The 27,003-nt window shown below is 45.4% G+C and overlaps 2 protein-coding genes across 9 annotated transcripts in view; one reads left to right on the top strand and one right to left on the bottom strand.

Moving 5' to 3' along the window:
• RAF1 (Raf-1 proto-oncogene, serine/threonine kinase) overlaps positions 1–11,322 on the top strand; it is a 71,601-nt gene extending 60,279 nt beyond the window's left edge. For all 8 annotated transcript variants that reach the window (XM_082415702.1, XM_082415700.1, XM_082415699.1 and 5 more), the window contains 7 exons: positions 5,684–5,768; positions 6,540–6,716; positions 7,923–7,969; positions 9,150–9,268; positions 9,654–9,785; positions 9,921–10,055; positions 10,283–11,322. In XM_082415702.1, coding sequence (XP_082271828.1) covers positions 5,684–5,768; positions 6,540–6,716; positions 7,923–7,969; positions 9,150–9,268; positions 9,654–9,785; positions 9,921–10,055; positions 10,283–10,426 — 839 coding nt within the window. In that variant the 3' untranslated portion in view covers positions 10,427–11,322. The remainder of the gene's footprint in view (positions 1–5,683; positions 5,769–6,539; positions 6,717–7,922; positions 7,970–9,149; positions 9,269–9,653; positions 9,786–9,920; positions 10,056–10,282) is intronic.
• Positions 11,323–11,509: 187 nt separating this feature from the next.
• MKRN2 (makorin ring finger protein 2) overlaps positions 11,510–27,003 on the bottom strand; it is a 28,191-nt gene continuing 12,697 nt past the window's right edge. The window contains exons 2-8 of the mRNA XM_082415777.1: positions 25,770–25,898; positions 24,693–24,874; positions 23,543–23,847; positions 22,424–22,638; positions 20,643–20,753; positions 12,691–12,835; positions 11,510–12,512 (exon numbers count right to left, since the gene is read on the bottom strand). Coding sequence (XP_082271903.1) covers positions 12,375–12,512; positions 12,691–12,835; positions 20,643–20,753; positions 22,424–22,638; positions 23,543–23,847; positions 24,693–24,874; positions 25,770–25,898 — 1,225 coding nt within the window. The 3' untranslated portion in view covers positions 11,510–12,374. The remainder of the gene's footprint in view (positions 12,513–12,690; positions 12,836–20,642; positions 20,754–22,423; positions 22,639–23,542; positions 23,848–24,692; positions 24,875–25,769; positions 25,899–27,003) is intronic.

The raw sequence follows: 27,003 nt of genomic DNA, 5'->3' as shown, positions 1-27,003 counted from the left end.
GGTATCTCAGTGACATTTCATACTGTTCTTTCTAAGACTCAGCAATGCTATAATTGGTATGAAAAAGTTTTCAGGATAATGAGAAATTGGTGAAGAGTTGAGCACCATAGTGAAATGTCACAGTCTCTTATAAACTGATTAAACACAGTGTGCGCCTGGGAGGAACATGCTTTGAAGCTCCTTAAATGTGTTTAAGAGGCTGTTGCTATTAGGAGGGGCATGGATTCTGGAAACTTAAAACTGGAAAGGACCTTAGAGATTTTACATGCCAGAAAACCAAGGTCCCCAAGAGGGGGAACTAACATACCCATGGTCAAACAGTTGGGCACAGGAAAGCCAGGAGCCTCCTAAAACAGATTTTCTTTGCTCTGCCCTGGGATTGGTTGTGGGAATCTCTATCAAACAGGAATGCACAGACTTAATTCTTGAATCTGTGGGGAGTTGACATTCTTATTTTAATGGAAACACTTTGTCACTTGGAAGAAACTTTCTATTTTAAGGTCTGTGGCCAAAGCTTCTGTATTTTGTCAACATACTTAACATTTCTGTCAGGTTTTTAATGCCTCTGGCTTTAGGATGTCAGCCAGAAAATAGAGTATTTTCTTGAAAATGCTACATGTTCCCCAAAAGACATCTCTTCTAAATTCAGATTTTAATAAAGCAAACAACAACAACAAAACCACACACAAAACCTAAAGTGCCTAGATGCCTGTGTTTCTACTTTGGACGCCACCATATTTATCTTTATACATAAATGGACAAAGTTATGAGCGTAAAATACATTAGAGCATTAAAATTCAAGTTGCTAAAAACTGAGGAACACTGGGTTTTCCACTTATAACTAATCATCTGACAAATTTCTCGTTCTTTGCAGGAACTGGCAAAGGACTGAACATTTGTAGATACACGTAGGGTGACTCCTTTTCTTTCAAAAATTGTGTCTAATATACTACTGGCCTGCCTCCTGGGTCACTGAGAAATTATGCTGTTGCAGAATATTTTCTAAATAGATGTCATAAATGTCTTGGTGATCCCTTAGAAAAGAAAAACACAATTTTGTGAGATTGAGTGCTTGTATCTGAGACAAGAAGGCTGTAAGTAATTGCAGGAAGTGGAGCAGAAAACACTGCTTTTAATGCTTCCATTAGGAGCATTTTATCATTTTTATCCGTTTTGAAGCCTCAGCTAAAAGCCAATACATGCAGTTTAAGTTGGGCCCAAATTTAAGCCTCCTCTGATTGAGCACTTTTATTTGGGGGTTCATAGTTTTTCAGAGCATTAGATTTGCCACAGTACTGCCTTGAGCTTGCGTTTTCTCTGAATCTCGAACTTTTAGATTATGGTAAGGAGATGTATTTGCTATAGTGTTACTTCCATAAAGACAACTGTTAGAATGTAGATAACATCTAATGCTTTAAGATTCTACTTTTTCTAAGTTAAGAGTGTCAAAAGTCGGAGGAGCGAGGAGCAGTGGACTTTTAGCCCCTCAGAAAGCAAGCCATGGTCTGTGAATGAAGAGGAAAATGAGAGGGTCAAGGAAAGCATAATTTCTAGATTGAGTATTTTGTGCTATATTTGCTTCCTTTTTTTTTCCCTGTTGCTTTTCTGATTCCTATATATAATAGAATATTTTATTCAATTTCTTAAAAATTACAGCTGTTTTGGTGATCCCCCCCCCCCCCCGCCCCGCTGCCGCCCCGATTCTGCCCGTCGGCTGTGAACAGAAAAGGTCTTAAAGCAGCCAAAGCGGAGGCCTCAGATCCGTGAACTAAGCGCACTTTATGTACAGAAGAGACCCTTTGGGCCCAAGTGCAGAGTCTCCTTTTGAGCATGAATTTGGGGTCTGATTTGGCAGCCTCTGCTAATTACAGACAACATATTAAAAGAGATGAAGATAGCAGTTGAAGCTGTCAGACTGTTAGCAGCGAGGTCACTTACAGCATGAGAAGAGGGCAGCAACCCCCTCAAGAGCAGATCCCCCAACCTGAGAACGCTCTTGGGCCACAGTGTGAAGTCAGCAGCCTGGTATAACCATGTATAGGGATCCCCAGCCCAGCCTAAGGCTGAGGTTTGTCATTTTGACTGAGTCAATAAGAAGTGGAGGAATGGTGTTCATTCTGTTTCTGTTCTGGAAAGCAGGGGTGTGTATAATAAGTTTTAGACAATCTCAGATGATTAAAGCAGGGAAATTAATTGGTGTTTAAAAAGGTAAAAACATTTGAAATTCACCAGTGATAGTAGCTCGCTCTTCTTCAATGGTAGATGAATAATATTAACGTAATATCTTATTAAAAACATGATAACCAATAGCCATGTATCTTAACTTGCTTGTACTACATTTGCCTCTGACTTTACTATGAAGGGAAAGTAAGAAGTTCTGGTTTGAGTACTTCATGTAGTTATTAAGCAGTGTTACTGAATGCCTATTGCACGGAATGCTGGAGAGGTGGACTTGGTCATGATGTGCTTGGCCCCGAGGACTGCTGAGCAACTAAGTCCCCGGTATTCCCTGCTAGAGGCTGTGCCCACTTCCAGCTCCAGAGCTTCAGACAGACAGCTTTTCAATTCATAACTTGCCTTGCTGACAGTTGCATCTTAGAATTCACTCATTTCTTCAGCCAGTGTTTCCTGAGCATTTTTCTAATACCGAGCATTTTTCTAGGGGCTAGGAATGAAGCCCTGAGCAAAACAGATAAAAATTCTTTCTCTTATGGAGTTGATATTCTGGTGGGGATAATAACCAAGAAAAGCAAATTAGATAGTGTGTCCTAAGTGCTAAGGAGAAAAATGGAGGAAAGCAGGTATAGAGCGGCAGGCCTGGTTCATAGGTTTTAGTAGACTGGTTAGGGAGGAATCTGCTGAGGAAGTGGCATTTGGGAAGCAGCAACAGCAGATGCAAAATGGGCCACTCACCTGGCCTGTCCGAGGAACTCAAGGAGGTCTGAATGGCTTTAGTAGGATGAGCGAGGGAGAGGCTCATAGAAGTGAGGTCTGGGGTGTGAGGTCTGGGGTGTGGGTTATAGGGTACCGTAAAGACTTTGGATATCATTTGGGTGAAATGGGGGTCTCAGATTGTGCAAGATCTTTAGGAGGTTTGGCCAGCCTTGGCCTGAAAACCAGAGTGATAGGGAGCTCATGAGTTACCTGAAAAGTCATTCTAGCTCTGGGCATTTCCTACCAGTAGAAAACCGTTCTGTATAGGAGTTGAAATTGGTTTTCCTATGGTGTTTGCCCATTGTTCCTAGCAGACTGAATCGCTGGTATGGCAGTCCTTGGAGGGTACACGTACAAATGAGGGTGTGCTGTAACGCAGAGTATGGTCTCTGGGTTTCAGTAAGAAAGTGCGCATAATCTGTTACCATAACTGTTAACCGTGAGCTGCCTGGCCTCTGGATCCCTACGGTGCTGTGGGCTCTGTTTTTAGTTTGACCCTGTTCGGTCTTCCCATCAGTGACTTGCATGACTCAGGTATTGTGGATGACTTGCACAGCGGTGTCATGCAGATTTGGATAATAGGATTTGGATTTAGAAAGATGGGAGGATATGAAGTGTCTATGATGATAGAAGAAAGAAAAGATGAACTTTTAACAGGAGTAAGTCTTGTTCAGGAGTCCAGAAAGTAGAGGCTAGAGGTGGAAGACGTTCAGCTGACAGCAGGTCAGAGCGAGTCACTGTGAACAGGCTTTGGCTGCTGATGGGTCATCTGCGGTCTGAGGTTGCATTACTGATCAGGTCCAAAATGGGTGACGCTGAGGGTGAGTTCAGCGACGACTGGAGCATGCCCAGAGAAAAGCTGTGAGAAAGGGAAGGGCTTGCAAAACTAGGCTCATGAACTAGAAAGCAACCCCTTCTGAGGGACCATCCAGCATCTCCCCAAGTCTTTCTTCTGCATCCCTATCTCCAGCCTGTCCCTTTAAACCCCCATCTATTGCCTGGCCGTCTCCTGGCCCTTCCTCTCAGTTGACTGCCACATTGAGTCAGTTCACCTTCACAGGGTTTCTTGCCTCCATCTCCTTTTTATCCCTACTGTCACCCACGTGCCTGCGTTGCACCTGCGTTCCTCCTCCCTGGCCTCCGTCCTGTCCTACAGGTGTCAGATCACATGCTATGTTAGAGTTTCCCAAACACAACTTGCCGTTTCTCTCATCCCCCTTACCTCACCTTTGTTCCTGGTGTACCAAGTCTAGAACAGCCCCTTTCTTTGGCTTATATCCCATTTCCTTCAGAAAACTTTTCTATATCCTCTTTGCCAAGATACTTACTCCCCTCCTCTGTCATCCCCCGCCCCAATCCTGTCTTGGCTCAGACTGCTCCAGAATGGGCACTTATGCAAAAGACTCTTGTCCCTCTACTCAGTCATAAGGAACTTGAGGTTGGGGCTGCATAGTTTACCAGCTCCATCTTCCTAGATATAAGGCAGCCCTGAATATAGCATGCAGCTTTGCCATCCAAAGTCAGCAGCACCTTCCAGGCAGCCCTGGGCCCTCAGTAAGTTCATGCACCAGTGAACTGGATAAGAACCAATTTGGAAGCTGCCGCTAAGTGGGGATTTTAGCTTTAGATGATGCAAACAGAGATCACGGGGCAACAGTTAGGGACCTATCATAAGAACCATCTCTGTACCATTTGGTGCTCCCCAAAAGTGGAATGAGTGCTCCAGCAGGCTGCAGGGGGGTGCTGTCAAGGGCACATGCTCAGTTGTGGAGGAACTAAGTCACCTCCAAGTGCCACTGAACTTAACTCCTACTTTGTTTGATCATTGTATTTAGTAAAGTTACTTGTCATGAAAAGCTGAGGTCCTAATAGGGCTTCAGGTAATTTATTATCATTACAACTATTATAAGTATGACATATCACTTCTAAAGTGGCTTCTAAATCGGTAGCACCTAGAAAGTAGAATTGATCTCTGGATGTTTCTGAAGTTATATGAAGAGGCTGGTTTTACTCACAGTGATTGACAGTCAGTCAGTAGTCAGTATTTTAGTTAGAAGTACAGCTATTGGAATCAGACTAGGGTTCTGATCCTGGCTCCAGCACTTTTCTTTTGGCTATATGACTTTGGCCAAGTAACTAAACTTCAGTTTGTTGCTTGTAAGATGAGGACAACAGTATTAACGTCATAGAGCAGCTACGAGGATTAAAGGAGGTAATACCTGTGAGAACAGACAGTGCCAGGGTATAGTAAGCAACCAGTATTAATCATTAGGATTACTTTCTAATGGCATTGAAAGCCGAGAATTTGTACAAGGGAGCTTCTCCCTTGTGAAATGTGGCTGCTGAGTTTAGCATCAACTGCTTACTAACTGGCCTGCTTCCGGGCCCCATCCTCCTGGCCCCGAAGACTCAGTATTTGCTGGGCCATTCATATCCACCTGCTGATGTCATCCTCACAGGCCCAGGTTGTGACCTGTCACACATGACCTCACCGCTGGGGATGCCAGGCTTGACAGGAGTAGTTTAAACCAAGCTGGTTCAAGGCCTGTGGGGCGGTATTTTAAGGATAGTAGTATAATCTAATTTTTTAGGCTACTTGATAATTCAGAAATTTGCATAGTATTTGTTCCGTCTGTGTAGGTATATGATTTTTGAATAAGTGATTAATTATATCTTCCTCAGAACTAGTGTACATGAAAAATAACAAAGTAAGATCATTCAACTGCACTGACTGTAAACTAATTTGCAGGAGACGTTGCAGTAAAGATTCTAAAGGTTGTTGATCCCACACCAGAGCAGTTGCAGGCCTTTAGGAATGAAGTGGCTGTCCTTCGGTGAGTAGAAAGCTGGCCTGTCCCTTGGTGTGGCAGGGGCGGGGCGTGGATGCTGGTACAAGCACTGCAGAGGAAGTAGGCTGCATGACATGACCTGTCTCTGAGGGCTGATGGCTGGGACCAGTGGTGAGTGTTCACTGTGGAGTCCTGTGGTTGAAACAACTCCCTCATGAGTGAAAAGGAGCGGAGGGTTTCTTCCAGCTTATGCGCTTGTTAAGCCTTTAGAAGAGCCCCCTTTGATGAGCATACCCCCTTCCACTGCCTCAGGTCTCTGGGCTCACTACGTTGATAGAACAGCCCAGGTTCTGTCTCTGGGTTTTGTTTTGACGTAGGGAGAGATGGGTTCTATTTTCACATTTATTTCCAAGAACTCTTTATGCCTTAATTTGGACTTCAAAACCGTCAGCTTTTAAGTCTTTGAGTCACTGTTGAGACTTGTAGGAATAAACTGAATAAGGATGGATTCCACAGATGAGGGGTCCTTGTGACCCCTGTGGGGAGATCGGTGAATACATGCTGATGGAAGAGAACGTCCTCTGTTCGATCCAGGCCAGCACTGAGGGCAGCGACGGCAGCCCCTTTGTCAGCTCACAGCACCAGCTGGAGCGTCAGCAGTCCGCTGTGCTGGCTTTGCCAGCGCCTGGACTGTAAGCATGGGTGGCGTCAGCAGCACGCAGGGTCTGGTCGGAGACCGTGGGAAAGCAGACGAGATCTCCCCGTTCTGCAGCAGCGGCAGGTGCAGAGCCTTTTCTTCTCTCCTCCCCTCTCCAGCAAAACCCGGCACGTGAACATCCTGCTCTTCATGGGGTACATGACGAAGGACAACCTGGCAATTGTGACCCAGTGGTGTGAGGGCAGCAGCCTCTATAAACACCTGCACGTCCAGGAGACCAAGTTCCAGATGTTCCAGTTGATTGACATTGCCCGGCAGACGGCTCAGGGAATGGAGTGAGTGAATGGCCTGACGAGTAGAAAATCTGGGGTCCAAGGATCAACTTGTCCCTAAATCAGAACCAAGATTAGGAAAAGCCAAGCCTGTTAAGTGACTTCTGTGATATTTTTGCACAGCTGGAAATGAACCTGTGTGCTGGGCCAAAGGAACGAGAAATTCAGGTTTATTGCCCAAGCTGAGGCTACCCCCTTAGGGATCAGATTCAGGTTACAGCAACTGCCCTCAAAATTCAGCCAGACACCCAGCACAGTGCGGGTCGCCACCTTCTGGTGGGCATCGTGTCTGAGGTGTAGCGCATCAAGTGTGCTTATTCCACGTAAGGGTTTGATCAGATGTCACGTTCTGTGTACTTTTTCCTTTTGGAGAATGCTTAAATTAAGGTGATCCATAGCACCTCCATTAAATACTATCGTTTTGGGTCTTTGTGCTTGACACATTTCTCTGTGAAAGGGGTGTGCGTATGCGTTTCAGTCTTGGCTAAGCCAGGGCAGTGCTTCTCAAACTTTTCCTTTGAAGTACCCCTAATGTGGAACAGGGGGAACTCCTCATACCCCCTGACGACTAGAAACTTAACTAAAGCTGTGCTTACAAGTGGTTTATAAAATCTCATGTTGTACTTTTAAAATTCATATGGAATTTGCATTGTATACGTTTTCAGAAATGACTAGTTATTTTTTAGAGATGAAATTCACTTATAAAATTCACCCCTTTAAAGTGTACAATTCAGTTTTTTTAGTATATTCACGGAGGTGTAAGCCATCACCACTGTCTAATTTTAGAAGATTTTCAAGATACTAGATGAAGTCTTTTGTGTCTGGCTTCTTTCACTTGGCGTGTTTTTGAGAGATTCATCCATGTTGTAGTGTGTGTCAGTACTCCATTCCTTTCTGTGGCTGAAGAATATCCCATTGTATATACAGCGTTTTATTTGTTCATCAGTTGATGGATATTTGGGTTGTTGGAATTACTTTTTGAATAAAACTGATGCCTTTTTAAAGACCTTCCCTGTTCGCGCTGTGGCCTCACTTTCAGATGTAACTCCTGACGTGGACCAGGCTGAGCCAGTGCAGGGCCAGTCCCCAAACGTGACTTCTCAACTAGGAGTCAGGCCGTCAAGTGGTTTACTTCTTAGATGTATTTTGAAGCTGCTTTCTACCAATATCTCTCAAACTGGTTTTAATAGACTTATTTTCCCTTCACAGCTATTTGCATGCAAAGAACATCATCCACAGAGACATGAAATCCAACAGTATCCTTTGGTGGTGGTTTCATCTGACTGCTCAGTTCTAAATTTAGGACACTTTTGAAGTTTACCTCAGCAAAAGTGACTCTGGAAAGAGTTCCATAGAAGTTGAGATACCTGTTTGGGTTATGCTTGAAACCGGCCTAATTTTTAAATGCTATTTATTACTAAATTTAACTTGGGGGAATGGGCCTTTTGTCTTTTATGCTATTTTCTAGTTTGTGGACTGTATATCTGGTTAGACAGTAGCTTCAAGCCAAAAGTTGCAAGATTTTAAAAATTACTACTTAAAATTGTCTTTCTTGAATGCACAGAAATGGTTTCCTTAGAGATTACTGTTGGAATCAACCCTTTCCAAGACTTAATGTGCTTTTACGGAAGGGGAATGAATAAAGGTGTTTTTCATGCTGTAGGGTGTGAAATGTAACAATTTTACGTCTGCCTCCCTCCCCCAGCCTTTCTCTTTGAAAGGAGTATGGCATTACAGCCGCACTTTGCTTCTTGGCCAGTGAGAGGCACAGCAGTTGTGTTGGGTCACATGATGGGATGTGGCCTATTTTGGGCATGGGTCTGAGACATAGGATACCTTTTAGTGGTGGGTTTTGGGGGACCAACATATTATACCATGAAGGCAGACACCACCGATTTTAAGGGTATGAATTACTGGGCATCAGCAGATCACACAAGTCGGCCTTAAACCGCCTGGCTTCTTTACTCAGAACTGAGGTGTTTGGTTTTGATTTCGAAGTCACCAAGTGGTACCTATCCTGTGAGAAATGCCTTCAGGCAGACAGCATTCAGGACTCAGGGTGTTTCCATTAGCCATTAGAGGGCAGGATGCAGGCAGAAATGGATGTAAGCAGTCAGCAGGCCATGCTCAGAGTCTTGGGGCGTAAGGCACCTACGTTATGTGGGAATGTCACAAGGCCAGACACCCGGCTCCTAGGTGTGTAAATGGAGGCAGCAGCAGCGGGGGGGCAAACTGGCTTGTTGTGGCTGGAGCCAGAGAATCTGGTACCCAGAGCACCTCCTGGAAGGAGCCGCGTTCTAAAGCACTAGCAAATCCAGTGCAGCGAAGGCTGGGGCAGATGGGAGGCCGAGAGATGGTGCTAGTAAGAACTTTGGGAAGTTTTTCAAAAGTAGCTTGACCATTCTTTTAAAACCAGAGTCCTTAACAAGCATTGAGATATATTTCTCCATGAAGGCCTGACGGTGAAAATTGGAGATTTTGGTTTGGCAACAGTGAAGTCGCGCTGGAGTGGTTCTCAGCAGGTTGAACAGCCCACCGGCTCCATCTTGTGGATGGTGAGGCGGCTAGGCTCCCTCTAGCAGGGTACAGGGCCAGAAGGGGTGATGGGAGATGTGTATGCAAACTTCAAGTATTTCTCTACATTTCCCCGACCACCTCAGTAACACCTTTAGTGTTGGCAGCCCCTGGGCAAATTTGGGTTTCCTGAAGGAAGCTGGCGATGAGGAAGTGCTGAAGCACAGCTCGGGGGAGTTAGGTGATGGGGAGTGCTGGATCTCAGAGACAGGATTCCTGAGCTCCTTTGAGCCTGAGAGTGGGAGCCCTTTGGGAAAGAGCTACAGCAGGGCTGAGGAGAGGAGTTTCATACCCAGCCCAAGGGACAGCCTGGCTCCTGCATGTCTGTGGGGCCCAGATGGTGACAAACGCACTTTGTCCCCGTAGGCCCCAGAGGTGATTCGAATGCAGGACAATAACCCGTTCAGCTTCCAGTCCGACGTCTACTCGTACGGCATCGTGCTGTACGAGCTCATGACGGGGGAGCTGCCCTACTCCCACATCAGCAACCGCGATCAGGTGCGTCACTGGCGCTCAACGACCCGCTCACTGTGGAAGCCCCTGGGCTCTGCCTGTCTGAGCAGCACAGGGTGAAAGGTGCTGCTTTCACGGTTGTTCATCCACCTGTTCCCTCAACTACTTTCTTTCCCTTAGATCATCTTCATGGTGGGCCGAGGGTACGCCTCCCCAGACCTTAGTAAGCTGTACAAGAACTGCCCCAAAGCAATGAAGAGGCTGGTAGCCGACTGTGTAAAGAAAGTTAAGGAAGAGAGGCCTCTTTTTCCCCAGGTAAGACTTGGCTCAAGGAGCTAGAAGTGATTAAAGCAGGAGTTCTTAGTGATACAAACAAGGAGAGAAGTTTCTTGCTTTTTGTTCTATAGGGAGGGACTTGTGTTCTCCACAAGATGATGCAGGTGGGGTGGGGAGAGCGGCCTGTGTCTTTGGGCCAGATTGAAAGCTGCTGCTGCAGAACGCCCCGCCTCCCGCCGTGAGACCATTTTATGGCCTCGTTTCAGATCCTGTCTTCCATTGAGCTGCTCCAACACTCTCTACCGAAAATCAACCGGAGCGCTTCTGAGCCATCCCTGCACCGGGCGGCCCATACCGAGGACATCAATGCCTGTACGCTGACTACATCCCCTAGATTGCCTGTCTTCTAGCTGACTCTGCACCTGCACTCAGGCCACCAGGTGGGAAGGGAAGTCAGCAGGCATCACCTTTCTGCGGGGACATTGCTCGTCTTCAGAGAAGCTGCTGCTAAGGACCTTCTAGACCACTCACAGGGCCTTAACTTCACGTTGCCTTTTCTACCCCTCTGGCCCTGGGAGGAGGAAGCCATTCACAGTGTTGGTTTGTCCTGCTCACCCGCAACCCCTGTGCTCATGAGCCGAGCCTCCTTCAGATGCACCGGTGGCTGCTGATGGCAGTACATGATCTGGGGCCCCAGCTGTTGGCTAAACGAGTATTTTTAGGGCAAGAAAAAGCACTCAGAGGGGAAATGTAGGTAGCAGGCAAACCAGCCGTGACGTGGGGACATGTGGATTTTGGAAATCAGCTCCTACGAGGAACGCTTACCACAGAAGGAAGGACGGACTTCCTTCAGAGATACGTGGTGTGGCACCAAACAGGTAGTTTTTGCACATAATGCACCAAACAGCCCAGGACTGTCGAGACCGTGGCAGCCTGGAGGAGCCTGCTTTGGTACTATGGACTTGACTTGACTTTGGGGACACTTCCTTTTCTTGAAGGTCTCTAGTGCTTTGGGATGGTTTTCCAGAAGAGGTGCTTGGCGTGCCCCTCCCAGTCTCCGCCCTCTCAGGGAGCAGTCTTCCAGGGAGCAGTCTTCCATTGTGCTGAATTTGTCTTCCAGGAGCTGCCCCTATGGGGCGGGCCCCCCCCCCCCCCCCGCCCACCGCCAGCCTGGTCCCTACATCATCATATGCAAGGAAGCCAGGAACACAGGTTTTCTTGATAATTTGGGTTTAATTTTGTTTTTATTGCGCCTGACAAAATACAGTTATTCAATTTGTTATTTTAATAAAATAAATTAAATGTAGGTTTAATGGCTGTTTCCTCCTTTTAAATCCTGAGCTCACAGCTTGAACTCCATTTGTTCATGCCTTTGGGAGCAGAACTCAAGAAACAGGAAATGGGCCCAGAGCCTCTGCTGGGAATTGAATTCAGCCTTTGTCACCCTTCTTACTCCTACTCCAAATCAGGTAAAGAGTAGACTTTCTTCTTCAATAAAACATTTGGTGTCTACAGCTGTCTATAAGAATAATTTAGGCTTGGAGTTCCTTAAGTTCTAATGTTCCTTCAATTAAAATCACTACTGATGACAGAAGACTTGTACTCAATTCTCTTCAGGACCAGAAACTGTTCTTTACAGATAAAAACACACATGAGCCCTCGGGGCACAAGCCAGCAGGTGAGAGTTTCCCCTGGAGGCATGTGTGCAAGATTACTCTGACTGTGACCCTAACACAAACCGTAAAAGAGGGGCCGTATCTCTGCTTCCTGCTACTTCAAGAGCCCCCACCCCCAGGTAAGAAGGTTTATTTATACCTGTCTGCTGAACGTCCCGCAGCAAGACTTCTCCCCTGATTTGGGACACTGCAGAGCCCTAAGTCAAGTTTTGTGCTAAGGTGTGCAGCGTGGTTTTTGAAAAGCAATATACAAATCCAGTGTTGACCACACTATTTCAGTATACTAGGGAGGTTCACCACACAGGAATCCTTTGGTAAGATAAATGAATCTGCTGCTTTTAGGGGCAGCTGCACGGTCCTCGAGGACGGGAGCCAGGCTGGTCTGAATCAATCAATCAATGAAAACTCTGGCTGGTCAGCTGGCCCCCCTGAGGAGTTTGAGGTGCAACTAAGATAAATAGCAACTAGAGAAGCAGCGATTCCATATATGCGTTAAGGTTATTTTATATCCTCACTCTTCCCACGGCTGTAATAATGGAGTGGATGAGACCAAGGTTAAATACAACCCCACTCAAATCCAAGTGACACGCCACCCCAGGCTGCCGTGAAGGAAGCTCTGCACACCCTGGCTTGGGGAAGGCTCGGCTGGTGGAGCCGAAGACGCAGGGCGACCACCTACTCTTCAGGGTTCTGATGACTCCACTCCGGAGAGGTGCATGAAGAGGTCCCCAAGCTCTGTCACGTCGACGTCTTCAGTGTTGTGGACATGCTGGCTCTCTCGGTTCTCAATGAAATCCCAGAGCCGCACTGAATTAAAGAACTGCAAAACAGCCACCAAACATGCCTGGTTATTGCTAAAGGCAACGTGAAAGCTAAGTAGCTTCTATTTCGTTTGCCTACCACACGCCCTTCTGCCAAAGCTACAAGGAAGGGCCAGGAGCAGTCCCCGGATATGCCTACAGGTGGGTGTTCCTGACAAGAGATGGCGAAGTCCTTACCCTCACGGTGCCTTCAGAACTGAGCTGTTTCCGAGGTTTCTCTGGTTCTGCTAGCCGCCCATCAGGGTAAGCATGGCGGTAAAGGCATTTGCTTCCAAATGGGCAGGTCCCTTTGCCTTGCTCAAAGTATTTACAAGCTTTTTTCCTGAAAAGCAGAAAGAAAAGATCAAAAGAACAGCGGGAAAATCTGGGGTGCAGATGAACCACTGTCTTCCTCCATCCCTACCAGAGCCAGGTCAGCCTCAGGTCAGAGGTGCTGAAAATGAGGCTCAGAAAGGCTGGATGCCGATTTCCAAGCTGGACGGTACTTGCACCACGATATGCTGCCTCATGTGGAATTTAACGTGCACGGGGCCCCCACTGTGTTTTGAGCCTGCAGTGCTCCAGAGGCCTCCAGGGGCAGGTAGGCCTGACCATTCCTCTGGGCCAGCTGTCTGGGCTCCAAGGTTCTGAAGCTGGGCTACTTGCCTCAGCTCAAAGTCCCAACAGGAGCTTCACCCAGGAAAGTTCCCCTTCCTCTGGCCAGCAGTGATGTCAAGGTGACCACAGGAAGCCTTTATTTAGGAGTCACAGGGAAAGCAGCAGGCTTTAGCAGCTGCCTAAAGTTACAGGTCTCATTCCAATTTTCCTTGGTGCCCACCCTCCAGATCAGGGCTTCTTAACTCTATACAGAACCCTTCTCGGAACAATGTTTTTAAATTCATAAAAGAAGACATATAGGTCTACAAAATGCAGTTATCAGAAAGTTAAAAAGATTTTCCCCCCATCTTCAGTTTCTAGCTACAGACCCCTATGTTACAAACCCCTGCTCCTGAGGAAACTTAGAACCAAACAGAGAACCGAACAGACAATTCCCATTCCTTCTTGCTGAAATGAAATTTGGCTTATGTAATCATAAGTGATCCCACGTTGCAGAGGAAGAGAAGCCAGAAGGGCGGGGAAGGTGCAGAAATGAAGCCAAATCCCAGCAGAAAGGGCAGCCTGCCGTGGGGATGGGGTACGTGGTGGTGGCAGACAAGGAAGGGACCTTCTTGACGTCAGTGTTTCCTGTTTTCTCAGACAAGGGGACGACGGCAGAGATGGTGGTGAAAGCCCCTGAGGCAGGCCTCAGAGCAGCACAAAGAAAAGCTCCCCAGCAGCTGTCCACTTCCACCAGGTCTGACTCAAGCACAGGTGACTGGGGAGTGGATTCGAGCAGAGGTCTGTGGACCAGACGCCATCCATGGCCCACTGTCCCCAAGGTTCTGAGCAGATCTTCAAATGACCGCTCAAGTGGCGAGTTCTTAACAGGGTCTGCGGGACACTGGCTTTAACAAACTCGTCAGGTTCAAAACATTATTCTCTGGTCCCCACCCCAAAATGATTCCCCCGCCCCCCCCGAAGCTTTATCTGGTTACCAGGGACATAAGCCTACAGATCACTCCGACTCCATCTTTGTTCTCAGCGCCCACATCCAGTTGTTACTTCTGCCTACAAAACACCTCCCCAGTCGACCATCCTCTCGGTTCCCACACCGTTGACGCGTTCGGGGCACCATCCTCTGTTGCCTGCCATGGTCCAGTCTCAATTGGCCTCCCTCCCACCAGGTTCTACTCTCTTCACACACCTCAGAGGAGCTTCCCCAAACAGTTTGTCCCTTGTCGTCCTGTTCTTCAAGACCACTCAAGGCCCCTTCAGACTTGTGCCTGTGTCCCTGTAGGTCCCACATCCTTCGACACACTTCTTTCAACCCCAGGGACCACGCCCACTGCTCCCCAAACACAAAATCTGCACCATTCTGCATCCATGTCATCCCATCTGCCATCCCAGCCCCCAACCCCGACACACGGACTATTCATGCTTCAGGGCTCAGGGTCCCATTCCCATCCTGCTTTCCCTGACACTCCCAGGTGGATCCCAGTGCCTTCTCTATTGTGACATCTGGCTCGGGCCTCTCATGATGAATCTGTCACCAGATAAGCTGTATCATAATTGTCCTTTTGTAATTTCCCATGAAATTTCTTACTGAATTTTACTCTATATCCCACATTGGTGTTTAGCTTGAGGGAACCTGGCCTGCAGCTCAGTAAATGTCTGTGGAATGCATGAAAAACACTGTCATCAACAGAAAGCAAGGCCAGGAAGACCCAAACAGCAATAACGTGACTTTTCAGACAACTGCAGCAGAGCTCCTTTCTACAGGCTGGACCCCTCTGCCTTGCCACTCCTGCCCTCTGGTGGACACACAAGAACATCGCAGGAGGTAAAAATGGTAAAACAAGAAGATACCAAGCCTTTAGTAATCAATATGCAACTTAAAGGATTTAAAAAGATAACGTACAGTTTCGCTTTTAGTACCCTTCCTGCAGATGAACTAGAAATACAGACACTATTAAAAGACCTGAACGCACTGGAGAGTGAACAAAAGTAGGATTCTTCAAGAGATTAGACACCTGGAAGAATGGAATGGCAAGAGACTGAGTTATCTTTTTAAGAAAAAATAGCACTTAACCTAGAGCAGGCTCCAGGCAAGTATCTACGCAGGGTGGCTAAAACTCCAGTGGAAAAATCAAGTCTTTCCGGCCTGAAGAACAAAAAGAGTTGGTGGAAATCAACCATTGGAAGCGAGGAAACAGTCCCCCAAAGAAAAGGGCCTGAGAGGGACCCATCCAAATACTGCATACTAACTCCTCCCAAATCCTGGACCAGCCCCTAACCCACACATCAATGCAGCAGGCTCAAGGCAACTCAGCTAAGGATAAAAAAACTGAACTGAGATTTGACCTGCTGCCCAAGAGTTTGAGTCTAAACAATTTCTCTGCCTATTACAACAAAAACATTAACGTTTTATAAATGAACCTAACAGAATCCAGAGTCTCTACAAGGTAAGATTTACAGTGTCTAGGTTACAATCCAAAATAACTCAATGAAGAATCAGTAAAATGTGACCCATTCTTAAAGGACAATCAACAGAGTCTAACTTCAAGATAACAAGGATTCAAAGCAGCTACTATACATGTGTTCAAGAACATGAGCAGAGAGGAAAAAAGATTGGAAAAAAAAAAAAGAACAGAGCCTGAAACTTATAGGACAATATAAAAAAGTCTATCACCTGTAATTAGAATCCCAGAAGAAAAACAGGGTAGTAAAAAATGTGATGAAACAATGGCCAGAATTTCTCTAAATTTGGTGAATAATATCAAATTCAGAGAAAACCAAGCAGTAAAATACGAAAAAACTCACTCCTAGGCAAAATATCAAACTGCTGAAACCAGGATAAAGACCCAGAAAAATGACATACTACAATCTGAATCACACACGACTTCTCATCAGGAACTACAGAGGCCAGATTATACAGTGGAACGACATTTGCAAAGTGCTGAAAGAAGAGGGGGGAAAACCCCAAACTATTATCTCAGAATTTTACTCATTGAAAGAGGAGGCAAATATGTGAATAAGACCAATTAGACCAATAAATTCAATGAAAATGTCCTTCAAGAATGGGGGGAAAAAAAAGCTATTTCTGATAGAAAACCTTCAAACTCATCACCAGCAGATCAGCAAAATGTTAAAGGAAGTTCTTGAGGCTGAAGGGCAACTGTATCAATTGGAAGGAATTACATACCAAATGACAGAGCATTGGAAATATTATATATGAGTAAATATAAACTTTTTTACTCTTAAAAAAATACACAAGTTTTAAGGCAAAAATTATTACCTTGTGAGGTTCTAATGCATGTAAATATTACATCCCATACATTAAAGTTGCAGGATACAAAATCAATATACAAAAATCAGTTGTTTTTTCATATACTAACAATGAAGTATCATCAGAAAGAGAAATTAAGAAAACAATACCATTTACAATTGCATCAAAAAGAATAAAATACCTAGAAACACCAAGGAGGTGAAAGAGTCATACACTTGAAAACTACAAGACACTGATGAATGAAATCAAAGACGACACATAAATGGGAAGATACTCCATGCTTATGGATTAGAAGAATTCTGTTAAAATGTCCATACCACCCAAAGCAAGCAATCTCTACCAAGATTCCAATGGCATTTTTCACAGAAATAGAAAAAAAACAATCCTAAAATTTGTACAGACCCACAAAGTCCTGAACAGCTAAAGCAATCCTAAGAAGAACAAAGCTGGAGGCACCGCACTTCCTGATTTCAAATTAGTTTACAAAGCTATAGTGATCAAAACAGTATGGTACTGAACCAGACACACAGATCAATGGAACACCATAGAAAGCCCATAAATAAACCTGTTCATATATGGTCAATTAATTTACAACAAAGGAGCCAAGAATATGCAATGGGGAAAGGACAGTCTCTTCAAAAAATGGTGCTGGGAAAACTGGACAGCCACATGCCAAAGAATGAAACTGGACCACAATCTTGTACCACACATAAAAATTAACTCAAAATGGATTAAAGGCTTGAATGTAAGACATGAAACCATAGGCAACAAGCTCCCTGACATCTGTCTTGGAGATGATTTTTTGGATTTAACACCAAGAGCAAAGGCAACAAAAGCAAAAATAAACAAGAGGGACCACATGAAACTAAAAAGCTTCTGCAGAACAAAGGAAACCATCACAAAATTAAAAGACAGCCTACTGAATGGGAGAAAATATTTGCAAATCACATATCTGGTAAGGGGTGAATATCCAAAATATACAAAGACCTCATACAACTCAGTAGCAGAAAAAAAACCCAAACCCAATCAGATTTAAAAATGGGCAGAGGAACTGAAGAGACAGTTTTTCAAAGAAGACACACAAATGCCCATCAGGCACATAAAAAGATGCTCAATCTCACTAATCATCAGGGAAATGCAAATCAAAACCACAATTAGATATCACCTCACACCTGTCAGAAGAGATACCTGCACCCCCATGTTCATTGCAGCATTATTCACGATATCCAAGATATGAAAACAAGTTGTTTAACAGATGAATGGATAAAGAATGTGTAGTGTGTGTGTGTGTGTGTGTGTGTGTGTGTATATACACACACACACACACACATACAAATGGAATATTATTCAGCCACGAGAAAGAAGGAAATCCTGCCACTTGTGACAACATGGATGGACCTCGAGGGCATTATGCTAAGTGAAATAAGTCAGAGAAAGACAAATACTGGACGGCATCACATATATGTGGGAATCTAAAAAAAAAAAACTCATAGAAACAGTAGAAAAGTGGTTGCAAGGGTGCAGGGAAAATAGGGAGAGGTTGGTGAAAGGGTACAAACTATCACCTATTAAGATGAATAAAGATAAAACATAGTGACTGTGGTTGACAACACTGTATTGTACAACTGAAATTTGCTAACACGGTAGAAAAAAAAAATTTGTGAGGCAATGGATGTGTTAATTAGCTAGATGGGGGACTCCTTTCACAATGTATATCAAATTACCATGATGTACACTTTAAGTATTTCATAATTTTATTTGTCAATTATACCTAAATAATAAAAAATTATATTATTACCTTGTGCTGTTCTAATGTATGTAAACATAATGCATATGCATTATATCTGTAGCACAAAGATGGTAATGAGAAAGTAACTATATATTATATAAGGCAGCAGGAACATTAATTGTGACTAAAATATTAGGAGTATATTGTAACCCCAAGAAAAAACCATTTTAAAAAAAGAGATAAGCTAAAAAGCTGCAAGTTAAAATGGAATTCTAAACAATATTCAAAATAGCTAACACAGCAGAAACAGCAGAGGTATCCATCAACAGGGGCACAGACCAACCGGTAAACAGGCAGCCCTTGCTTTGCAAGGTTCGGATCATGTGCTATGGTCTGAATGTTTGGATCCCCCTAAAATTCATATACTGAAATCCTAATGTCCAGCGGGATAGAATTAGGAGAAGGAGGACAGCTAAAGCCCTCATAAATGCCATTAGTGCTCTTATAAGAGACCCGGTGAGCTCCTTCACCCCTTCCACCACGTGAGGACACAGTGAGAGGATGCTGGCCCTCACTAGAACCCGACCATGCTGGCACCTTGATCTTGGACTTCCCAGCCTCCAGAACTGTGAGAAATAAATGCCTGCTGTTTATAAGTCACCCAGTCTGCTGTTAATCTGGAACAGACTGATACACCATGTACGGTGAGTTGAATAGTGGCCCCCAAAAGACAGGTCAAAATCCTAAGCCCTGCTACCTGTGAATGTGACCTTATTTGGAGAAAGGATCTTTACTGATGCAGTTAAGGATCTCAAGATGAGATCATCCTGGATTAATGGGAGGGTCTTACGAGAGACCCTTACACGAGTCAGAGGGGAGAGAAAAAGACACAGAGCAGACAAAGACAGACTGGAGTTACGCTGCACCCAGAAGCCAGGAGAGGGGCCTGGAACAAATTCTCCCTCAGAGCCTCCAGGAGGAGCCACCCTTGCCCACACCTGGATTTTGGACTTCCAGCCTCCACAAGTGTGACAGAACAGATGTCTGGTGTTTTGAGCACCCAGTCTGTGGTAATGTTACGGCAGCCACAGGAAATGAATCCACCATGGTTTCGTTAAGTGCCACTGGTCCCCCAGCAACACGGTTCAAATTTCTGTCACCACAACACACAACTGTGAGTGACCATGTGAAGCACACACTGTCAGCTCTTCAGTTCAGTCCAAACCACCACAGGAACAACACATGTGCACCATGGTCAGTGACTGACCATCTTAACTCTCCTCCCAAGTCTGTCGGTGAGTGGTCACTGTGCATCCGTTATTCAGTGGAGCTGTGTTGCCTCCTTGTTTCCCAGTGATACACCCACAAGACATTTTACAAAAACGGATAACTGAAAGAGGAAACTGGCCAACAAAGATAGAAGTGCAGCAAAGAAATGAAAAGTGGTAACACTGGAAGTGAAATCTGAATCCTCAACCCCTCCACCATATTCAACGCATCAGCAAATCCATCCCAGTTCTTCTAAACAGATACAGAATTCGACCACTTCCCATCACCTCCATGCCTCCTGCCCTGGTGCAAGCCACTGCCGCATCTCGCCTGGACTGTTGTAACAGCCTGACTGGTCTCCCCATTTCCACTTTTGCCTCCTCTTTCAATATATTCTCAGTGGTTCAGCCACAGTGATCCTTTCAAAATATATATCAGATCATGTCGCTCCTCTGGTCAAAATCGTATGACAGCTGCCCACCTCAGCCAGAATAAAAAAGCTAGTCTATCCAATGACCTACAGAGCCCTACACAATTCACCCCACTCCCCCTGTCCTCGTCTCCAGTGTTCTCCCCACCTGCTTCTCTCGTCCAGCTCCTCCTCGCTGTTCCGAACAAGGCAGACACACTCCAGCCTCAGAGCTTTCTCTGCAGTGACAGTTCCCTCCCTCTGGAGTGTTCTTCTCAGTCACATGGACATGGCTCGCTGCCTTGCCTCCTCGAGGTCTCTGCTCACAGGTCGCCCTACTGTGTCCTCTGGGCTCCAATATGGAAACTACAATCCCCTCATTTCCTATCCCCATTCCCAGGCTTATTTCACTCCTTAGCCCCACCATCCAATAAACATTTTCCTATTTTCTTGTTTGTTTCTTATTATTCTTGTTTATTTTTTCCTTCAGTAGAATGTGAACTGTGTGAGGGCTGGGATTTTTGTCTGATTTGTTTAATGCTCTATCCCCAGCAACTAGAAAAGGCCTATCAGATAGATCTTTCATCTCTATTTGTTGAACGAATGATCAGAGATAAAAAGGCTATCTCAGCACTACAAGCAGGACTTCTAGGGGATACTGCTCAGCTTAAGAACCGTTAAGCAAGTCCACTTCACCACGGCCTTGCTTGCTCACCTCTGTGTCCCCAGAGCCCAGCATGCTGCCCGAGAGAAAGAAGACACTGAGTGGCCTCCCCACAGGGGAGGCCCTGCATGAAGCAAAGACAGAAACAAAAGCCAGGCCCGCACCAGATCACGCTTGAGCGCAGAGCACTTACCCCATTCCCTGTTTGAAAGCTTCAATCAACTCGTTCTTTTTATTCTGATCTTCTACCCAATACACACTTGGAATTACAAACTCTGATATCACACGGCACTCTGGACAAGACCTGAAATAAGAATCAGGTTAGTAAGGGAGAGATTCAGTTACAAATCCTGTGCACACTCCACCACTAAACCTTGTGCTCAAATGCATGACCGCTCCAGGTGTTTGTTTCCCACCCCGGAATTCTAAAAGGTACAAACGCAATCCTCTAACCGAATTTACTGCTGAAACATGTTCTTCTCAACAATAAAAAAGACAACCTAATTTTAAAATGGGGAAAGGATTTGAGTAGGCATTTCTCCAAAATGGCCAATAAGCACAGAAAAAGATGTTCAGTACCGTTAGTTATCAGGGAAATGCAAATCAAAACCATACTAAGGTATCACTTCACACCTGCTAGGATGGCTAACATCAGAAATCAAGACAACTAAGTGCTGGCAAGAATGTGGAGAAACTGGAATCCTCCTATGTTGCTGATGGGGATGTAAAATGGTTCAGCCACTTTGGATGGCAGTCTAGCAGTTTCTCAAAATGTTAAACACAGAGTTTCCATATGCCCAGCAACTCCATTCCTAAGGGTATACCCAAAAGTTCTGAAAATAGTATTCAAACAAATACACAAATGTTCATAGGCACACTAGCCATAATAGCCAAAAGGTGGAAACAACCCAAATGTCCATCAACTGATGAATGCATAAACAAAATGTGGTCTAGCCATACAACAGAATATTATTTATAGTCACTATAAAAGGAGTACTGATCCATGCTACAATATGGGTGAACTCTGAAAACATGCTGAGTGAAAGAAGCCAGACACAAAGGCCACATATTGTATGATTCCATTTATATGAAATGTCCAGAACAGGTAAATTCATAGAGAAAGAGGAGATTAGTGGTTGCCAGGGGCTGGAAAGAGGGATGAACAGGCAGTGACTGTAGGTAGAGGTTTCTTTTTAAGATGATGAAAATGTTCTAAAATTAGACTATAGTAACAACAGCTGCACAACTCTGAATACATTAAAAAAAAAACCCTCTGAATTGTACATTTTTATCTCAATAAAGCTGTTATTTTACCATACGAATGTGTAACTTCAGGCAAGTTACTTGACCTCACCATATCTGAGTTTCCCTATACATAAAATGAGAATGATGATCAAGGGTCTCTGAGAGAATTACGACTTAATGTATGTGAAGTTTCTGACAGTACACAGCACGCAGTAACTTCTCACTATGACTTAGCTTTTCTCCCACCCCACTGTGGAATTTAAGGATCCTATGATGTTATGTGTAAGTTATCTCTCAATAAAGCTGGGGGATAAAACCCTGTGTTGGCTCACTGAGTACATCCCATGTTATCAGACATAACGTGAAATGTGTTACATGCACTATTCCATTTAGTCCTCAAATAAGCCCTACGTTACAGATTAAATAAAAAAAGGCAGTCGGCCTACGGGCGGACCACCAGTAACTGTGCCAGAGTCAAATGGGCCTTCTCACACAGAGGATCCCTGCTGAGTGTCCCCCCAACACCCTAAATGCCTGGCAGGAACTGTCACCCGTGTTTTAAAGGAAAAGGCAGTTGGGCTCAGGGAGGGTCTGCGACTTGCTCAAGTCCCTGCTCAAGGACTCACCACTCACCTGTGGAGGACAAGAGAAGGCTTCCCTGTGGATGGAAGCAGATCCCAAATCAAACCTTCTCCCAGATTCTACAGGTAAGACCCCTGCTGCACTTACTTGATGATTGGGTTCTCAAACTGCTTGGCGCACCTCCACTGCCGGATGCAGGACAGGCAATACGTGTGGTTGCAGCTGGAGAGGATCCCGAACCTCCGCTCCGAGGCTGACGCCTTCTCGAGGATGACCTCCATGCAGATGCTGCACACTTTGTCCTGACTCGCCTGGAAGGCAAAGGCCTTCTCCATCTCGTGTTCGAACGTTGACATGCAGATCTGAAGCACAGGGAGGGAGGAAGGAAACCTTTGGTTCTGGGCTGGGGAGTGGTGAGAGCCTGGAGTGACTGCCGGCCACACAGTACAACCAGGATCGGGAGGGAATGGGGACTGTGGCTGCTTCAGGCAGGTCCGGCCACGCCCTGCATTCGGGACACAAAGCTCTCTCAAGACCACCACTGGCTTGCCCCCCTGCTTGTCGGCACTGCTCCACGGTCACTTCCAATTTAAAGCCGAGACCAGAGGCCCAAGAAGATTAGAGGGCCACTGTGGGGTCAAGGAGGTCCCAAAGACTGGGACCCTGGTCTCCTTGCCCCTCTGGGTACCGCCTTTCCCAACACCAACACCAGAAATGCCAAATAACCCTTAATCTAAAACATCAGGCTGACAGGCCAGGGTCAGAGGTCAGCAGCATCACTTCTTCCTACGAGAACCAGTTACTGAACGAATCCCTTCACTCAGGAGGCAGGTGAACAGAGCATGTCCCCCGCGCAGCACCACGCATCAGGCACCAGAATCAATGCAAAGGACCTAGGACCCAGGCCCTGGCACAGTGGACGCACACTCAAGCCGAACCCACAGCACAGCACCCGGATGTCATGTCCCTGGGGAGGAGGGAAGCTCTAACCTGTGCTCACCTGAACACCCGCCGGGAGACGGCAGAGGGTTCAGACAACCTCCACAGCCCTGTGCTGAGCAGAAGCCTGCACAAACACGGGAGCCTAATGACCTGCAAGGTCCCTTCCGACACTGAACTCCTCAAATTCTCCAGAACTCGGCCTGGCTGGCCAGGTACAGAATGCAGGTATTACTGGCAGAAAGATGCTTACAGAAATACCGATTTTGTCACTTAGTGCACTTCAAATTCCTTAAAACGACTTCACATAAAGGCTTGCAACTGTACCTTCTCGTGAGCTTTCCTTTGCTCTGGGTCGAACGGGTGCAGGACTTGTAACCTACAGATTTCACAAACTTCCCCATGCAGGTAGACACAAGCATCCCCAAATCGGCACTCCCCGGCAGCTGCGTAGGGGCACAGCTGCTGCTCGCTGCTGTAGGAGCTGCTAGCTTCTACGTTGTCGAGACCACTCCTGATTGCTTCTAGGTAGGAATGCGGCTTCAGCTCCGGGCTGTTCTGCGGGTCGCTGCAGCCTCCAGGATTACTCACCACACTTGGGCAAGTCTTTTCTTCAGCCATGCCAGAGAGATCTTAAAATAAAACACACAGCACACACACACACACACACACACATGAAAACTGGCCCAACCTTTCTGGTAAGCAATCAGTCAAAACCTGACAAATTAACCCTGACTTTGGGAATTTCACTCTTGGGATGTATGGAAAAAAACAGGCCAAGAGGGGAAAAATAAAAGGAAAAAATGTTCAGAGTGATATTAGAATCATAATAAAAAACAAAAAAACATAATTGGCAACATAGGGAAATAGCAAAGCAGACCATGATATATTTATATAAAATAACACTAATGTTCCTTTTTAAAAATGGCAAGTATGGAAATCTCAACACATGGACCAGTTACACTTAAAAAAAAAATTTTTAAAGAAAACAAAGTATAAGTCAAAAGGAATTCAGAATGAGGTCAATAGAATACAGTGGTTTCCTTTTTACCAGTGAAGTTACCAATCTTTTTAAAGTGAAGGAGAATGAAAATCTGGAGCAAGTCTCTGGGTCCTGAGGCCAGAGTCAGACTGTCCTTCGGCCACCCACCCGCTTCTCACACGGGAGCTGCTGCGTACCCATCACGCTTCTAACATTTTCCGAGGGGATGTAGCTGACGGGATGGACTTATTGTGTGCTTAGGATGGGATCTGCCTATCACGTGCTGAGCATATGATGTTACACGTCAGGACACGAGCAGAGACGAGGACACACACGGACACGAGGCCTAATGCGTCATCTGAATGCTCTGCAGCCAGATGAAGCCTGTTCTCAGGACCGTTCTGGGTGTGAGGTTAGGACCCCCTTTGACAAGAGAAGGCCAAGGAAAGCAAGAGTGCTGTTCAAAAAGGCAACAGAAGGATTCTGCTCACTCACTTCGGTCTCTAAGTACCAATGTCCTCTTTTCACGTTTCCCAGGCTCATGTAAGTTAGTTTTCACGATTGATGCAGTGAGGTCAGAAGGAGGGTGAGGACTGTGGAAACCCAGGGAGGGCACCCCGTGGGGAACAGTGCCCATGGCCCCACCAGCTGCAGCAGAGGGCCTCGTGTGATCGTATCTGAACAAAACACACAGCAGATGCATTACGGACACACCACACGCACATACCTCCCGCATTCCCCAGACCTGGAACATCCCTCCTTCTGCTCAGTCGTTTCCCGTATTTTAATGGATAAAAATCTCATCAATTAGTAAGAACTGCCTGGCAATTCAGAGTGAGTAGTACACTGCTGTCTATCACCTCCACTTAAGTGGGACAGATGTACCGCCCAGACCACACAAAGAGAGCCCGACGGTTCCGGAGATGCTGACTGACTGGCTTGTCCTGGACTGTCTCTTGGGGGCGCCCACTGGCAGGGGGAGGGCAGAGTGGGCCAACTTCCCACATCCCAGGCAGCACAGAGGAAGGACTGAAGGGAGCTCTGCAGCCCAGGAAAGCAGATCAGCCCTTCACGACAACAGCACAGGAACAGGTTCTGGAATGTTCTCCTGTCTAGAAGTTACAAAACTTGCCTACAGATGTCAGTAAAAAAGGAAGATTCTACATGCTCATAAATGTTCATTGCAGTCATAGCAAAAAACTGGAAGCCCCTTAACTATCTAATACAGGGATAGTTAATAAAATGATGGTACGTCAACGTGATGAAGAATTATAAAGTTACAGTTAAGACAAAGCAGCACTGGAAGGAGCTTATGACATGGTAAAAAAAGGCAAGACAGAAAATCTTAGGTATACTGTGAGGGCAAATTTATGACTATAGACTCATAAGAAGAGGCATGAAAAGTGACTTTGAAAAATTAAAATTATTTTAACGGTACTAAATTTGAGGTTTCAAAATTATTTTTGTAACATTACTTTTAAACTAAAGTTTTCCCATCATCAAGACCCAGGATTTAAATTCCTGAAGGTAGTGAACTCAGTGCAACAGCTGGCGACAGAAGCGGGTTCTTGCCTGCAACGAGTTCCGTAGGCGCAACAGCCCTTCTGGTAGTATTTGCAGATGGTAGATGGCTTGCTGTTTGCCAAGTCATGTGAGAACAGGCACTGGTTTCCTTCCCGACACACACCATGCATAAAATACCTGATGAGACAAGCAGAGGCATAAAACTTTTAGAAGCACACTTTGCTTTGTAAAGTCACCAAATTCTTGAACGCAGTATATAGACACACACTGTGCATATACTATGTATCAAGGCTCTCCTGGGCACTGCAGGTACACTTATGTCCTTGTCTCTAAGACAGTGATTTTAGATGCACCACATCTATTTCAATGACAGCTCTTCTGGAAGAAAAATGATCCCATGCATTTCTGTCTTAAGATATATCCTCTTGATTTAAGATATGCCACATATGTAAAATGTGAGCCTCATGACTGAGAAAATGCACACTGAAAGGCTGCTCTGTTCTCATGGATTTTAAAGGGTATGGTTGTAAAGGAGTCAGAGACCTGGGCTCAAGATCTAGCTGTGCCATGTGTAAGCAAGTCACAAAACCAACTTCCCTGGGCCTTCCTACCTTTACCTATAAAACGAAAATTACACTGCCTACTCTACTATAAACTGTGGTGAGGCTCAAGTAAGATAGTGGAGCACCAGGAGACACATATAAGAATGTTCCACTAAGTTGTCCAATTCTGGCCCTGAAAGAACAACTGGGAGGCATTCTAGTTCTGTCCAGCCAGAGCAGAGAGGCCTGGCTGAATACTCAGAGGAAACTGTAGAAGGACATGCCTTGGCATTAAGGGTAAACAAGTCCCCAAATAGATTTTAGACCTGCCCTAATAAAGTTTTTTAAAAAAAACAAGCTTCAAAACGATCTAGCTGATAGCAAATAACTTATTGTCAGCTAAAACAAACTTTAACATTCTTTGAAGGAAGACAAAAAAATCCAAATGCTCAAAAACACTCACAATGTTCAGCATCCAATCAAAAATTACTAGACATACCAAAAAGCAGGAAAATGTGACCCATAGCCAGGAGAAAAATTAGTCAATAACAGGAATGACAGATGATGGACTCAGCAGACAAGGACTTTAAAACCAGCTATGACAGGCTATCATCAAAAAATCCACAAACAATAAATGCTTGCTTGAGAGGGTGTGGAGAGAAGGGAACCCTCTTGCACTGTTGGTAGGAATGTAAATTGGTGCAGCCACTAACGGAGAACAGCATGGAGGTTCCTTAAAA

Source organism: Balaenoptera physalus (genome assembly GCF_965194825.1).
Source record: "Balaenoptera physalus genome assembly, chromosome: 11".
Taxonomy (NCBI): domain Eukaryota; kingdom Metazoa; phylum Chordata; class Mammalia; order Artiodactyla; family Balaenopteridae; genus Balaenoptera; species Balaenoptera physalus.
Note: the sequence above shows the minus strand (reverse complement) of the source record. Positions and strands in the feature narration are given on the sequence as shown.